At 40.0% G+C, this 17,284-nt stretch overlaps 2 protein-coding genes across 2 annotated transcripts; both read right to left on the reverse strand.

Moving 5' to 3' along the window:
- Positions 1–497: 497 nt before the first annotated feature.
- LOC306798726 (uncharacterized protein) lies at positions 498–8,180 on the reverse strand (the record flags this gene model as incomplete). Its single annotated transcript, XM_079298926.1, has 4 exons — positions 7,547–8,180; positions 3,990–4,094; positions 1,317–1,435; positions 498–605 (listed from the first exon to the last, which is right to left on the reverse strand). Exons 1-4 carry the CDS (start codon positions 7,581–7,583, stop codon positions 498–500), a joined length of 369 nt encoding a protein of 122 aa, XP_079155052.1. The 5' UTR covers positions 7,584–8,180.
- A 659-nt stretch (positions 8,181–8,839) lies between these two features.
- Positions 8,840–17,038, reverse strand: LTV1 (LTV1 ribosome biogenesis factor). The gene is made up of 11 exons (XM_079331592.1): positions 16,623–17,038; positions 15,821–15,952; positions 15,122–15,310; positions 14,396–14,483; positions 13,429–13,549; positions 12,509–12,755; positions 11,700–11,827; positions 11,083–11,222; positions 10,824–10,876; positions 9,919–10,119; positions 8,840–9,343 (listed from the first exon to the last, which is right to left on the reverse strand). The coding sequence occupies exons 1-11, from the start codon at positions 16,749–16,751 to the stop codon at positions 9,230–9,232; spliced, it is 1,542 nt and encodes a 513-aa protein (XP_079187718.1). The 5' UTR covers positions 16,752–17,038; the 3' UTR covers positions 8,840–9,229.
- Between the last annotated feature and the right edge of the window lie 246 nt (positions 17,039–17,284).

Below are 17,284 nucleotides of genomic sequence, written 5' to 3' on the forward strand. Positions count from 1 at the left end.
AGGATGGAATAAATCTCAAAGCTGAAGATTGAAGGTTGTGGAATTCTTTATGGGCAAAGAGAACCTCAAAGCCAGACTGTATCCTGTATCTGTTTGAGGACCTCTAACTGAAAATTCATTTGGGTCCCTCCTGAGGATTCAAATTAAAATCTCAGTGTCTGCAGACACACAGTGGATCAAGATGATGAACAGGAAAGCCATTCACTATCAACAACATCCACCTGGAAATTTTTCTCCTTTCTCACTATATCAAGTGTTGTGCTAGGAGTAAAATGAGCTTAGGATTTCATGTCAGGACATAAAAAAAAAAAAAAAAAAAAAAAAAAAAAAAAAAAAAAAAAAAAAAAAAAAAAGAAAAAGCCCAGCAAAAAAGTCAAACTTTATAATTCTACATTATTTTCTGAGAAAACTGGATTCCAAAGCCTAGTATCTGCTTTAAAAATGCCTCCCTCACCTCAAATACCTCAGGGTTTGTTGTAAGAAAAACATAAATATGACTAAATGAACTCTTTGCCTGGTTTATGTTTGTCTTTTTCTCTCTCCAGAAGCAATAACACAGCAGGTGTTAATCTTGGAGTTTTACTCTCAGTCAATGGTTGGTTGTTCTAGTAAAAAAAGATGCACAATCATCACTCAACTCTAGCAAGGAGCTTATAGACCCTAATGAAAACTGTCCAAATTGCTGTTGAAGTGGTACTAGGAAGGAACAGGCCAAAGGTCCACCCTCTCATATTTGCAAGCCATTTTTCCTGCTCCAAAGAGGTGAAAGAATAATGAAATTTTTCTACATCTTAAAAAAAATAAACTAAAACAAAATCCCCCCAAATCAGCAGTACTCTCCTAAAGGAGCTGTTTATATTATTCTCTTTACTGTAATGAACAGGATCTCACTTCAAGACACTTATGATTAGCTCTACTTTTCTGATTCCCCCTAAGGGTCCTACCCTTTGACCTTGTGTGTAGTGACCAGGGAATAGCAAACCTTCCAACAGCAGGGAGCCCTACAGAACAGGAAGAGCTTTCTCAATGTACAGCAAAAGCTGCCAGGTTTTTCATTCTCTCCAGTTACCCTGGAATGTAACTGCAGAAGAATCTGAAGAAGTCATTGTCCCAAATTTTTTGTATTGTCATATCCTGCCACTTTTTTAATCAGAAAAAGGGCTCCAGTTATGGACAACTCCCAGATGATATTGATCATGTCTTGCTATAAGAGTTTATCAACTTCCCTGGAATTTCAAGTCTCATATTAATGACCACGAGCTACAGTTTGGCAAATCTGCTTCCAGCACAAGAAAAATGTGACTGTGTTTGCTTACCAAATCTGGTCTGTTGGAGTTTGCAGCATGGCAGACAGCTTGTTTTCTACTAAACTCCATATCCCTCCGTTGTGGAGCCTCAGTAAACCTTTGACAGCACCATGGACGTTGAATATAGTCTGACAGTAAGAAAGGAGCAGCTTGTGTCACAGCTTATACAGTGAGGAAGAATCCCCCTGCTTTACTGGAGCACTCAAGATGCAGTTCAACACCTGGCCCCACCAGCAGGTGTCCATGGTTAATTCCCACCAGCTTCCAAAGTACAAACTTAGCAGAACTACAAAACCTTCCTCTAGAAAAACACTTGGGACACTAAAAGACATGTTTATGGTATTAACACAGAAAACAGTAGCTTCTTTGAGGAATAAACCCTGTGGATTAATGAAAGCATATTTTATTATCTTTGTCCTAGTCCTACCCATTCCCAACCTCACAATTAACTGGTCTGAGCAGAGCTCCTTGAGAAGCTCATGGATATCCACACCTCTGGCTGCAGGGAGTGTCTGAGCCCGGTGTTAAATGATGGAGGATAGTGGGAAAGACACCTGCATGCACTGTGAACAGGTGGATTATCTGCTCAGCCTTGTGGCAGAGCTTAAAGAGGAGGTGGAGAGGCTCAGGAGTATCAGAGTTCAAAAGAGAAGTAGGCTCATGGAATCACATCCTTCTATCCCTGAGAGAAATGCAGTGGATGGAAGATCAGCAAGTGTCGAGGAGCTCTGGTTCTCTTGCCATCAAGCTGAAGAAGATTTAAAAGCAGGGAAATGGAAACAAGTCCCTGCTCAGGGAGGCAGAAGAATCCCCTGCTGGTTTCCCTTGCCTTCCAGGGGCCCTTACAGGAGAGGAGTGAAGCCCAGGATCTCGAGGGTCAGCAGGTAACAGTGGAGAAGCAGCTCTGCCTGGGGGGTCCCAGATTAATGTAGTCAACCAGAGGGATAACAGCCACAGGGAATAAAAAATGGGTGGTACCTTTCTTCTGAGGGGAGCTGAGTGTCCTGTATGTCAGCCAGACTCATACCATAGGGAAGTCTGCTCCTTGCTGGAGCCTGGGTGAGGGATATTGCCAGCAGACTCCCATGACTATTCAGTGCACTGGTTATTACACACTAGTGATTGTCCAGGTGGGCAGTGACAAGGACATTCTGTCATAGGTTGGAATCAATGAACTCAGAGGTTTTTTCCAACCTAACTGATTCTGTGATTTAGCAAAACACTGCTGAAGCATTTGTGCCCTGTCAGCTGGAGCATATCCAAGAGCCAGGTTTCTGGGTGACAAGCAGCATTGTGAAGAACCTGCAGTGGTGCTTTCTAAAATCTTTTTTGACAGTATTACTGTCATGATTCTGCTAAATGCAATTGTTATGGCAGGTAAAATCCAACTCGTTGCAATGAACAATAAGTGTTCAGGGTCAAAGAAGTCACATTCAGCCATCACACTGCCCTTGATGTTCTCAGACCCTTCCTCTGTGTCTTACAAAAGCAGCCCAAGTGTCTTTTGCTTAATACTAAAGATACAGCATGTTTACAAATTATTTCCCTCAGTAACAATACAGAAAAGATGGCCCAAGCTGCCACCAAAAGCCTTCTCCAGACCAATAGCCTGGGAAAAATGGTTCTGAGCACAGGGAAGGGAGGAAGAGACAGGGCAGATACTCGGCTTCAGGGGTGCAGCAGGGACATCTGGAACTTCAGGGGAGAATGGGGTGTTTTGGTCTCTATTTGGAGGAGAATGAGACAAAAACTAATTCTTACTCTCCTTCCCACAATCCACATACTTTCTCAGCAGTCCTGTAGTACAGGATATACAGTCCTGTAGTATAGGATATACATCATCACTAGGCCACACAGCAATTTGTCCTTCTTAAAAAGCAATTCTCCAATTCCTTTCTCCACAAGTACCGCTGCTCTTGCACAACTTGGTTTCCTCCGAGAGGGAGGAGGAAAGGGAGGGTCTGCTCTTAGAGCTGGTAATGTAAGACCAGAAATAACAGTCATTAAAGAACTCAGCAGTGGAAATTCAGAGAGGAGCTTGACCCCAATCAAGGAAGGAAGATGTGTCCTGCTGCTCATATTGCATTGCTGTCATCTAGGAGAGGAGAGAGGCTGGAATCATGGCAGCTGCTTTTGCTATCAGTCATGAATTCCTGCTCTGGAAGTGAGCCCCCCTTCTCCCTTCTGCTGTCTGCCTTCCTAACACAGACAGGACTCCACTGACACCCTTTCCAAGATTGCTCCCACATTTTATAAATCACACTATGATGAGATATTGTCTGTGTGTGCATCTTTTTGAATCTGTAACTTCTAACACAGGCAGCTCTGTGCTTCTTGGGGATTCATGCACCAACTATCTTGAATCATGCTCTCAGATTTAGGTGAAAAGAAATCTATTAGAGATTCACATTACCTTTAAAATATATATTTGAACATTTACTTGAAGAGCAGAGACACTCATGTGCCTAGGGTAGGCATAACATTTGATTTGGCTTCTCAACAGAGAAATATTCCCAAACACTAGCAGCACAGGGAAGGTTAAGAAAGAATTTGGCACTCAGTCAAGCACATATGTGAGACTCATCCACAACATCCAGGCTTTGTCCTTGGAGGAAACAATAGTGTTACTGGATAAAAGACTTCATATGGAGATAAACACATGCACTTCAGTTTTAACTGTACCTGTTGCAGGGGCTGCTTCTTCACGGTGGTAATTTCTCTTGCCTATAGTTTCAAGATGCTGAAGGGCTTGCACTTCCTGATGAAGGATTGCTTGGGACACTGGATCTGCAAAGAAAAACTATTGTTTATGGGTTGGAGTGATGGTTTCTTACCCAGACTTTAAGATTATTTACATTCAGGAGCAGGGAGCTGCAGCAGTATTCAAAACTGGGTTCAGTTTAACTCCTGAAAGACTTCATCAAAACTTTTAAAAGCTGTCAAAAAAAGTAAAAAGTACAGCTGCAGTTCAACACAAGTAAGAAATAAAAGCCATTTCCAGTTTGTTCTGCTCAGGGACAGGCTGGAGAGCAGTCCAAATAGTGACATGCAGAGAAGAACAGTTGGGGGCTGTGAACAGGAGCTGTCCCGTTGGACTCCTCCTCACACACAGCACCTGGTTCTCTTTCTTTCTTGGTTGAGAGGGAGAACAGTCTGATCCTGTTCAAGGGGCCAATATTTTCATTACTAGTCCTCTGAGTTTAGATATACTCTAAAATGAGGTCTCTCCCCTGACCAGCAGCAGTGCTGCCCATCCCACCAATACCACTGAAAGAGCCACAGCCTCAGCTGAATGGGAGCAGCTCCTTACCTGCACCTGTAACCTGATAACACAGAAGGAAAACTAGGGATAGCACCTGTAGCTAGAAGCACAGGAAAATTTTAGGTAGATAGGATATCCAGCCAAATCTGTGGAATATTCATGTGACATAATAAAAGAGGTTGTAAGGTTCAGAAGTCTCTCAGATTTTAGCATCACTCTCACTCTTGTGCAGCAGGACAGGCAATGCACTTTGTGAGGAACACCATGGGAGCAAGGACCAAACTAAAGCCTCTTTCCTGTGCTGTGAATAGCATGAGACCATCCACAGTGGGTAAATTAAAGAACCTATCTTTAATTAAAGACCCTGTTCCTATCTCATTTTGCTTAGTCCCCCTTTCTAATTCTCAGTTATTCTCTTGATGTTAATCATTTCTCTATGCTATCCAATCTGTTTCCGTAGGAATTAAGCAGATGCCTAAGCAAGGCATTTTGGTTACAGCTCAGCTGGACTAAAACGCACCACATTCCACTAAAACATACTTCTAAATCCTCATTTCCCTTTGAACCTTTTACTCATGTGTTTCAAGTCCTTACCTTCTGTCTCTAGACATTTTTGACAGCAAAGTTGAGAGGAATACTCCTGTGCAGTACTGAAGAGCAGCACACACCTGTGCCTTGCTTGCTGAGGAGCAAACCAGTCCTGCATCATCAGGGCATGGAGAGTCATCGTAGGACTTGGATCTCACACTAGCCCCAGTGACACAAAACTTCTCTCTCATAAGACAGAGCTCTCTCTTTTCAAACTATTTTGCCAGATAAAACCATTATGTTCTTCACAAATCCCGAGATATCAAATATGGAACTACTAATGCAAAGTAATTGCACCTTTGTCTTGACTCTTGCAGTCACTCTGATTTCAGTGCATTTTCGTTTACTTTGGGTTTTTTCCTTGCCAAATCAGGTTTTAGCACTATTGCAGGACTCCTCTGATCTATGACAGAGACACAGGATCAGTAACACAAGCTAAGGAGGAGAGGGGTATGTGCAAGCCCCACCCCTTGAAGAAAACCCAGCATCTGGGTTGTGCCAGGCAAACCGTGCAGCCACGCATTTAGTTTGTAATCCAGGGATCAGGGAGGTCAAGGGGAATATTTTCATTCACTTCAGCAAGCTTTGGAACAGAGCCTGGTGCCCACATTATGCTGTCAAAGGGACTACTTATCAGATGGTTTATTAGTCTATTTTTTCCAGGAAGACTGAAATAACAAATTCAGCCTAAAACCCTGGAACAAAAAAGAAAGCTGCAAGTTAGCAATTTATGCCTCACCAAGAGAAAATACATCATTTTCAATTCAGTGTATAGTAAACATGGTTTTGGACAAGCAGGTAAATTTAGGCAGTGCAAGAGTGAAGATGAATTCAAAGTGTGTCTGTGCATGATAAATTCTCTAATCAAGTTCACTAATGAAAGCAGTTACTAGATAATTTGCTGTTTTAAACTTGTTCAACCCACTTCTCTACCAGCAGTCGCCTCCTCCTTCCCCAGTGCTCATTACCCATTTCAGCAAAATGCACTGAAATTCCCATTAAAAAGAAGGGGTTTCTACCACAAAACATGCAAAGTGTTTTCCATGGGGTGTAGAAGGAGGCAGACCTTGACTTCAGGCAGCTGTGAGTCTCAGTCACACAGCACGGGACCTCATGACTGCGGCAGAGTCGGCGCTTGGACAGGGTCCTCGCTGGAACAAGTACTTCATTGTCAGAAAGGGACATCTCCATAGAATTACAGAAGATCCTGGGCTGGAAAGGACCCGAGAATTATCAAACCCAACTCTCCTGTCGCATACCAGGGTTCCTCTTTGCAGAGCTCCCTCCTGATTTATCCTCTTCCAACAAAGCACAAGCTCTCCTTTGCTGTGACAGGCAGCATTGTTTTCCACATGACTGCTTAGGTATGTGCTTTCACAATGACATCACATTTGGCTGAGGAGATGGTGGAACAATACTTAAGTCCATCACTGCCAAAATTCAGGGCAGGTGACCTGCACCCACCCAAATTTATAGTTTGGACATCAGCAGGAGCTAGTGATACCCAAAAATGGCTTAGGTAGAATGTGTCATGCAAAGTATGGCACGATCTTCATTACTAAGGTGGAATGTTTCCATGATATGCTAAGCAGAATTCCAAGATGATCTTACTTTGTAGACTTTAAATTTGTTGGTATTTTCATTTAAATACCCTTTTTTTAAAGGAAAAAAAAGGTGTAAAAGTTACATGGAAAGTAGTTTCAGACCCTTTTAACTCCAAAGACAATCACACCCATTTCAGAGCAGGGACATGACTTGTATTAAACAAAAACAGTCTGTCAGAAAACTTCAGGAAAGAGTGCTTTTCATTTGAATTGTAAACTACAGAGGTATCAACTTCTCTAAGGACTTCTCATGCAAGTGTTCTTTACCTGTTCTTGCTAAAACAAAAGAAATCCTTGTCTTGGTAAGCAGGTGAATGACTGCTTTTGTTTCTTAACTTTTCCTTGGGATTTTACCACTGCTGCAAAGCACAATTAAGGTTACTGCAGTGTTTCACTGATTACAGATGCAGAGGAACAAAGCAATTCTGTAATCTTTTTTACTCCTTTCCTACTGCTTTTGTTTAAATGTCTTTCCTCTTTTGTTTCCCAAGCAACAGCTGTGTCTGTCCTTAGTCCGGACTACACTCTTCCTTTCAAGTGCCTTTCTTTGCCTCCCCCACCTCTTTATTCTGTTCTCATCCCCCCAAGGTTTTTGATTTTGGTTTTTTTTTTTTTTCCTTTGGTTTCTATTTTAAAGGACTTTAGGTATAAGCATAGTACCACTGAATCAGGGATGAAAAATCTAGCAAAGAACATGTGCACTGGTTTTAGTAAAAGACTGTCCTTTTTGGTGAACCACAAAATCATATTCCACCCCAAAGCACTGAATAGCATCTGTTACTTACTTGTTCCATTGAACTTATTTCCTGGTATCTGACTCATCTCCACAGAACTGCTTCTCAGATTTCCTTTTCTGTTTTGTTGTCAGGAGTCATGAGTACTGGGTGGTCACTACTCCAGTTACCATAGAATCAGTGATTACACAATTGGCAATTATGACACAGGCAGACCTTGCTTAAGCTTGTCAAACACATGAAAACTAGTAGAGGCATCAGCTAAAGGAAAACACTGAAACTTTTTGCTAATTTACAGATTATTTCTATTGATTCTGTTAACAGACAACTAGAAAATGAAGGCTTAATCTATATATCTATACTGTATTGATACTTCAGCTTTCTGAGCAAGATTTGCAGACTCAAATGTCTCTATTCCTTTCTCCAAAATCCTATTATTTTACCAATTAAAATATAAAAGTCTTCTTCCAATAAAAACAAGTATTTTGAATTGTTTCTGTACACTGAAAGACTTCATCAGTCCCTGTCAGCTTGTCTCCATCTAGTAGTCACAAAACTATTGAAGGAATATTGAAGATGCCTTGAATTCACCAGTAGTCAAGCCACTCCACCGATGCATTGGTCACCATATCCCTTCCAGTAAAAAGGTTAATTTTTCACATAGAGGCAGAAGATTGCTCTGTCTGCATCATACAGACTTAAGCAAAGGGGTTTTTTATGAATATAGGTGGATCAGGACTCATTACAAATCCTATTCATTCACTTCTTTATGGACCAGTGACTATCAAAATATCTAATGTTTACAGTATAAACATTTAAGATCATGCCAAACCTACAGATTTTGGCCCTCGGCTTATATTCAGGAAGTTTTAACAACAATTGTAGTGGGTAATAAGTTTGTATTCCAATTAAACAGATTTAACACAAGACCTGAGGAAGAATATTGCAGAAACAACAAGACAGTGACTATCTGCAACACACACTTCTTATCCAAGATTCTGCTGTTTGCTTGCCATCCTACTCAGAATGAGTACTTCCAGCAAATCCAATTCCAGTGGCAACATTCCGAGTCACTGACTAATGTAACTGCAACAGTCCTTGCAACAGACTTTATTTGCCAGGAAATGTAAAACTCAGGTTAGATAACTGTGATGTCTAGCTACACAACAGCTTTTCAGACACTTTTGTTTACAAAAAGGCTTCCATCATAGAACCAAAACAATAAATAACCTACCCCCCAAAAAAAGAACCAAGGAGGAGTGGGTGTAAACTCCTTGACTTAAAAAACTGGATCACAGCAAAGAACTATATTAATCAGTATAAGAGAGAGAAGACAAATGAACATACTGTTTTGTAAACTGAAATAATTTAATATAATAACCTTAATCAGATCAAATCTGTAGGATTCTCCTGATTTGTTGATACATTCAACATATCTATATATAACTCCGTTCATTGACAACTTGTAAGAAAAATATTTGTAATTTTGTTACATTTCTACTGCAATGAAATTTTGCAGCAATTGTCATGTCACTCATGACAGAATAGGTATCACCAATATATTATTTTATAAGGAATTTCACTTCAGAAAAAAATTACAAATTACTGGGTCTTGTTACAGAGAGATTTGAACAACTCCCTTTGAGCAGGACTGGCAAAGGTGTGAGTTAGCAGTTCCCTTTTCAATACAAATGAAAAATAAGGGGTGTTTCCACAGTAAGTTTCTCAGTTTCTTCAGGACAGCTTCAGACCTTGTACGTTTTGTTTCAGATTGAGCAACTCCTTCTCTTGTCTTGTTTTCTCCTGTTTGAAGGCCAGCTTGTTGGCTTTCTTCTCCATTCTGCGTTCCTGTACACAGGAATAATGAAAGATTTACAAAATAAGAATTAATGCAAAATCAAACATTCCAATTAACTCTTCTAAATCATGAAAACAAGTGCAATCTGGACAATAGTACTATTTATGGCTCTAATTATTAGTAGTCAAATTGATATGTGTACCAACAGGATAAACATCTTTGGTTAGCTGAAGCTTCTAATATGCAGGCAATTTCTGCTCCGAAATCTGACAGCTAAGATTTCACGGTGGCAAATCAGGATTTTCCATGTGATCTGAGATATCATAACTATTTCCTTTGCTACTCTAGATTGCAAGGAAATCTGATGTTCCTTCAGAAGTTGTATCTGCAGCAGTGGCCACACCAACAAACCCCAAGTTTTGATACTGGAAATCAGTAAGACAAAGTATGATGTTAACATTCTTTTCAGAAGATTTTTTTTTTTAAAGAAGCAATAATTAGTCCTTTGAGACCAGCAAGTTTTTCCCATTACCTTCAGACATAATAAGTGAGTTTTAAACCAAGTTCGTAAGACAGAGTTCAGACAACACAAAACTTGCAAGGTTTTATTCCCAGCCAGGCGTACCTTTCGCTCCTCTTTTATTGCCTGTTTCCTGGCTTTGCGATCCTCTTTGCTCTCAGCTTTGGAACGAGGCTGTATTGATACTTTTGGCAGGTCACTGCCATTGATCATTTGCATGCGTTCCACCTGCTTAGCTGTGAGACCTTTCTCAGGCAAGACATGTAGGGGAATTCCAGTCTTCTGTGAAATTTTTATTGGCTTGGGCTAAAAGAGAGAGTGCATACCTATTAGTGGCCCCTAGCTTCTTCTCCAAGAAGTGCACATGGCACTGCCTTATCAGTGTAAAAACTCCAGATCCAGATTTAACAGTAATAAATATTAAGTCACCTCATACTATTTAACTCCCTCACAAAACACACATTAATCCCAAAGTAAGAAATCAAAACATCTGTGAAAATATCTGGACTTCCAGAACAAGAATAACATTTTCCCCTTTTATTTAAATACTACTTAAAAAATAAAGAACTTATATAGTCACTTAATATTCCTTTATAAGCTGGCAAGAAAAAGGTTTTCTTTCAAATTTGGGGAAATCAAGCTGTGCTTGATGGGGAACAGATGAAAGACCAAAGAACTAGAAAAAATTGTTTCAGACCATAGGAAAAAAACCTGAACAAGTATGTGCTGTGAGACACAGATTACACAAAGGTGTCTCACAGAAAAAAAACAAAGGAAATTCCTTGCTGTTTCTGCCTAGCTATTACAGAAATTTTGAACTGACTCTGTTTTCCTTCTAATAAGAAAACACAAATTGAAACTCTTCTTCAAGGAAGAAATAATATCAGAGCCCTCCCAACCCTCATTTCTGCTCCCTGTCTTTTAAAACAGATACCCATTGAGAAAAAAAACCCCACATTTATCTCAAGTTTACCCAGTGTTATTAATCAGAGTAAGTTTAGTAATTTTACCTTTGATGGCTCCTTAATAAGTGTTGGGTGATTATATAAGTTTGAATAGGTACCTAAGTCACAAAGAAAAAATAAAGTAGTCAAGACAGGCTTGCAAACAGAAATTATGAACTGTACTGCTACTTAGGTTTTAAAAATTCCTCCTATTGTGCTCAGAGAACAAACCATTTTACCTGAAGCACTGTCAGGAAAGTTCTGAAATCACCTATCATTTATTTTGAAATCATAAGAACTAATAAGCAAACTCCAAAATACTTACTCAAAATGGATTCACAATCCCACTTTTCTTTTGGCTCCTCAATAACTACAGTTACTATTTCTTCCTTTTCTTCCTCACTTTCTTCATTTGCAGGAGAGTCCAAATCTTCATCAGGTTCAAGAGCATCCAATTTCACACAACTTTGAAAAAGTTCAGGTAAGAAAAAAATACAGTTTATCTCTTCCTGAAAATGTGCAATTATGTAAGTTCAGACTCCTTTAAGTAAAGCCCCAGACCCAAGAAAGCTATTTCCAATGAAATTTGTAGCAAAAATGAAGCTTCATTAAGTAAACCTCCTCAAAATAAACCAAAAACATTAGGACAAAGACACAGTCAACAAAACAAATATTTCTGCTTCTCAAGAGGATGAATGCCTCTAATAGATACTGCTTACATTAAGTTCAATACAATTATACAAAAGGAACATAACCTACTCAAACCAACAAAATTCCTCCACTTAATTTTATCATACCAATGGATAATACTCATATGCAGCTGCTTCTATTGTGGGATGCAATATTTGAGTACATGAACTTGAAAGAACACACCCAAAATTTCCATATAAACAGAGGATTACAGAAGTACTTATGTGAAGCAGTACTTCTGGGAATACATACTCCTTTGCTTTCTCTTTGTAGTAATCATCCAGGACTTCCTGCAACCGAGTATTGTCTGTGTTAATGTAGCCTTCTAACTCCACGTTATCTAAGGCTCCAATCTCATCTTCATCAAATTGTTCATAAAACTAAAATAAAAAAGTGGTTATCTGCAATTAGACCACATTTGTCATGCAACTTCTCGATAGCTTAAAGTGCCACATGTTTCTTTTTATTTGCCTCTCTTTTCTCTCCCCTCTCATTTGCTGAACAACTGCCAAAAACATCTACAGTAGGATTTCCTCTTTACTTACATTCTTTCCTCACGGGACTCACAAAGTTATCTTAAAATGTTATATAAATCAGCTTCTAGAAAGCATTTTCTATTCTGGTGCACTATTTCCATCTATGCCTTAAGAAGCCTGTCATTGCTCAGAACAAATGTTACACACTATTTCCACTGCTTTGACACCAGTTCATGAAGGTATACTTTACCAGGGACCTGTAAATGGTTTGCTGTGTTGAACTGAGCATCTCAGATGAAAGTGTAACACTAATTATGAATGCTCATATAGTCATCAGAGTAATTTTGTTTACCTCCATCAGTGCTAGGCCTTTAAATAGCAATTAACACAATAACCTAGGTGACACAAGCCTCTAAATGCACCAAGTATTATAAGCAGAATACATGCAAAGAGCAGTGGCTTGATGCCCTGACTGCTAAAAGCAGTAAAATCTGCACATGTATACAGGACAGTGCTTGATGAAATGAATCAACAGACAGAGAAGCATTTAACTCCTTTCACAGTTACACTCTTGAGCTGCCTCACCTTCTCAAATCTGTCATCCAACAGGGTTAACTGCTCATTCCGTCTTATTACTGAAGATGTCATAGAATATTCTGTGAAACGACTCCTGGTTTCTTCTTGCATAAAAAGGAATTCTTTAGTCCGTCCATTAGCCTCATCATCTGACAAAGGACCTTCTGAATCATAATCTTTATCAGTACTGCAGCTATCCTTTTCATCACTATCATCCATATCTTCCCATTCATCTTCATCCTCAGCATCTGGCCCCCTGAACAGAAGTATAAGACGGTTTTAGAATAATACATGGACCTTTACATAGCTCTGACCTATGCTAGGCTATCTGAAACAATTTGGCAACAACAGTTTTAAATCTTGAGTGAGACTTTTGTCTGAGAGCTGAAAGCATTGCTGGTTGGATCATGCATCTGTGCACTGAGACTGAAGTTATTTTTATATTCAGTTGCACATGTCAAAGCAGAAAAATATCAGCTGCATTCTTGACTATTAAAACAAGCAAAATTTCTTATTGTTCATGAAATTACGAGAATGATACCAAAACCTAAGTAGATAAAATGCAGTGGGGTATCACATGAAGCATTTGTAAACGTTTCAGAAACACCCATTAGCCTTCATCAATACTGTTACCGTTGTATTTTACATACAATAGATGACAATGTTTTAAACAGTTCAAGAGCACTATTATTCCAAACACTGTATATAATCCATGAGCTCAAAGTAACTAATGAAACCCATCTCTTGGGTAATGAAATTTGATTTTGCAAGCTACCATCCAAATAACACAAGATAATACTTTTTTCAATACAGCAAAGCATTCAATTTGAAATCTGAAACCATCGTGGCTTCCTACACCACCACATGCAATAACCAACAGCATTTCTCCTATTTCCATAGGACAACTCTTCCAACACAGCTCCATCTACCTCTTCTGTGGTTTATTTGCTTGTAGAACAAAATCATCTTCCAGGACATTTTCTGGATTGTCAAAGTCAAAATCATCATCAAGAGCAGCAACAATATCTGGGTCAAAATCTAGCCGCGGTCCTTGAAAGTTGAAAAAACAAAACATAAATATTTACATTTGTCTGAGATTACAAAGCTACTTTCCTGGATAAAAACCAATCCAGCTGGACTGTTCATTTGCAGTAAGAAAAGCTTAAACCAAAGAATCACAAAATTCCTCATGAATATTTGTAGATTTGATAGAAAAAACATTTCCCAGAGGTCTTAAGCTTCCATAAATGTATTTTAATACAGCATATTGTGAAAGAAAAAATATCCAAGTTAAAGTGCCACATGATCAGGTACCAGCATTTTATCTCCAGTCCTAAAATTCCCTACATTACAAAAGGTTAGAAAGTGTTTCTCTGCTGCAATTAACAGAATTGTCTTTAGCATCCTTCTGTCAGGACAGAGAGAACTGCTACAATTCCTTACTGTTATGAAATATGGAGATAGCTGTGGAGTCAATGTCCAGTCCAAACATGGATACTTAACAAAAACCTACTCACAGTCTGTAATGCTGAAATAACACTAATAAAGGAAGGTAAACACTTTTCATGTTAGTGCATTTGAAAAGATTTTGAGTGAAAATCCAGTTCCAGACTCAGATTCAAGCAGGCAGAATAATAAATTAATACTATTATCTACAGTTTCCCCTCATTATTAGTTTGTATTTGCTACACAATAGTAAGAGCTCGTGGATTCCTTTCCATGCAAAGCTGAAGAACTCTTACTAGTGAATCACAGAAGTAAGTCTCAAATTGAAACAGATCATTCCTTATGTCTGTTACTGAACCGAAACAAAAAAAAATATGACACCAGAATAGAATCCTTAATTACCATCTACTTCTTAGATGGCAACTCATATCACAGAAAGGTGAAAAATACCTGAAACAGGAGCAGCTTTATTTAACAAACCCACATCCTCTTCAAACTCTGTGGCAAATACTGAGGAAGGTAATTTAATGGATGGAGCCTTAGAAAAAGAAACAGAAAAACATGATCAAAATATACTGGTTCTCAGTTTCTTATTTGAGCTCACATTAACAAAATCATGCAGACACTACTGTGACCAAAAGAAATCAAACACCCTCTGCTATAAGTGACTGGCAATGGCATACTTTACTGCTTCAAAGCATTTACTGCTTTTCCATTCCAATGTGATTTAGCACCACGAATTCTACCAATTAGGCCACGAATTGAAAAGTTTGGTTTTATTCCATCTGGTTTCTATTGCATTCCCCTTTTAAAAACATGGTGTGCTGATAATACAACCTGGCATATTCGTAACTCCCAGAACATTCAAAAGTTCTAAAAAAACTTAAAAACAAATGCCCACCCCAGACAAACACACAACTTGTTCAAATAGAAACTTTTGCAAGCCATCTCTGTGAAGAAAAATTTGTTGTGAGTACCTGAAGTGTTTCAACACTGTGCTAGCAAAATAACGTTCACCAGTAAACTCTGGCTTGTCAGCTTCGGAGTTTACTTGTAGGAAAGTCTGTTTGTGGGTCAAAAGGATCCTTATAAATAAATAAATGCAAACAATTAATGTGTCCAGAGGATGCTAATGCTCCAAAGAACAGCATTATCATTAGCAAAAATACTACTTACTGAAATTCTCTGAATTTCATCTTCTATGTGGCCCTCACTTGTGATGACAATTCTGCTTTGCTGTCCACGCACAGATGGGACAAGCTCAGAGGGACCAGAGGCTTCTTTGAGGTGCTGCAAATAGTCATAGTCATCATCAAAGAAGACACCATACTTGCGCTGCTCTTCCCTTCTTTGCTCCTCATGTCCCTAGGAAGCAGGGGGAGAGGCAAATAATCAAAAGGAATGCATTTAGTTATTCAAGTCCATTTAAAATTTACTAGAAAAAAGAAAAGCAATACATCTACAGACAGTGCCTTAATGTTGAAGTCCCTGTAGTTCTCTCTCCACTTCTTACCCTAATTCACAGCTAATTAGAATGTTGTAATCAGCTGGTTCCACATCTGCGTGCTGTCTGAGCAGCATCTTTCCATCAGCAACATAACCAACAATGCCTGTTTTACTGCAGTGAGTCAGGCAGGTTTTCCTGCTATTTTTAAAATACATTTACACCACTAATGACACTTAAGTCATCCTTCAACCATCAGACAGTAACTCAGAACTACGAAATTCCCTACAACATCCTTTTTTTAAAAATAAGCTGAACTAAAAACTACTTTCTCTCAGGCTATGTTTTAAAATTGTAAATGGCACACCAACTTTCTTTCTCCATGGTGTTTCTTATCTGAATGAACCTCAGTATTAAAAGTGAGTATTTACTTTCTGTGTGGGCAGCAGAACTCTCTGGGGTGCAGTATCATCAGCAGCAAGAGGATCCCTCTGACTTCGGTGCACTAAGTGAAATGTTACTGCTTTTTTCTTCTCTATGAAGGGCTTTTTCTTCTTGTGAGGCTGCAGAAGGAAATTTGGTTAACTGTTAACAAAAAATGAAATAGTAAACGCACCAAAAGAGAACCTTTTCTCTGTAGTGTGCTGTATTCGTTTTAATGCCTTAGAAACACATGCTTGGAGACAAAGCATAAAGAGACCAGTGAGAGCTTAACTCATCTCTCCACACGCACAACAGACATTTCATCTGTTCTAATAGCAAATGCAGCTTATTCAGCTGCAAAACAACAATACATAGAACAGTAAATATCTGATAGTAGCACACAGAGTTTAACATACAGCCCTAGAAAGGGGCTGCAACACACTTCAAAGAAACACGGGAAACTGACAGAAGGAAATTCATCTAGACACCTTGCTTTGTGAGAGTTCCTTACACGGCTGCTCCTACAGCAGCAACTCCACCCCAGTCGTGAGCACCATCCGCAGCAACCCCAGCCAGGCACAGCCCTAACATCGACATACACGTGCGTGTTGGATCAACAAACCCACCAAGCACTCTCAACTGGCTGAAAGCCTTTCCTGCGAGTTACCACATCTGACCTGGAAAACACTCCGAGCAAGGCGTCCGCCTTTACTTTCCTAACAAAACGCGTTACAGCCGATACAGGCAAGCTGGGGCGACTCTACTGCCATCTCCCCCCGACAATTCCCAGTACAAACACGGCACACTCACCATGGCGCTGCTCCCCCCACACTCCCGGTGTCCCGAACCCCACTCGCTCCACGCGGGCCAGGCGCCAGTGCCCTCACACTGTGCCCTCCATCTTGGGATAGACCAGTGACCAACGGGGGGGGAGCACATAAGCGGCCAGTCCGGCCAGGTTTGTACGGTTTTGTTTTCCAGTCAAAAAAAATAAAACAACGGGCGTTTTCTCAGACTGAAATAGTATTTTTATAAAAGAGAGGCTCAGTGGACCTAAGCAGGATGCTCGCCGGAGACACATTTTCCCAGTTCTCACCTCAAAATAGTGAGGAATGGTTGGGGCCGGCGGTGCCCCAATGGCAGAACGCGGCGCAGGCGGCCGAGGGGCAGCGCGCGTGCGCAGCAGCCGGGCCGGGGAGGGGCTCGCTGAGGGGACGGGCGGGTTGTGGGGCTGAGTCTGAGGGACTGGGAGTAAATAACGCTCGTTGGTATTAACAGCGTTTGCCGTATTTGAGCTCTTATTTCTGATAAGGAATGACTGGGGAAACTGGGCCTGTTCAGAGGAGAGACGACTAAGGGAGGACCTCATCAAATTGTGGAGTCTCTCTGGAAATGTTAAAGAGCTGTCTGGACACAATCGAGTGCCGTGTGCTTTCGGATAGCTCTGCTTGGGCAGGGAGGTTGGACCAGAT

The sequence above is a fragment of the Erithacus rubecula genome, assembly GCF_903797595.1.
Source record: "Erithacus rubecula genome assembly, chromosome: 2".
Taxonomy (NCBI): Eukaryota; Metazoa; Chordata; class Aves; order Passeriformes; family Muscicapidae; genus Erithacus; species Erithacus rubecula.

Excerpts from the sequence above, each read along its gene's own strand:
- LTV1 (XM_079331592.1), bottom strand. The coding sequence starts at position 16,751 with ATGTGCTCCCCCCCCGTTGGTCACTGGTCTATCCCAAGATGGAGGGCA. Across the intron at positions 13,550-14,395 it reads TAAAGCTGCTCCTGTTTCAG|GACCGCGGCTAGATTTTGAC; the intron begins GTATTTTTCACC and ends TCAACTTTCAAG. Across the intron at positions 11,223-11,699 it reads TACAAAGAGAAAGCAAAGGA|TTGTGTGAAATTGGATGCTC; the intron begins GTATGTATTCCC and ends ACTTTTTCAAAG.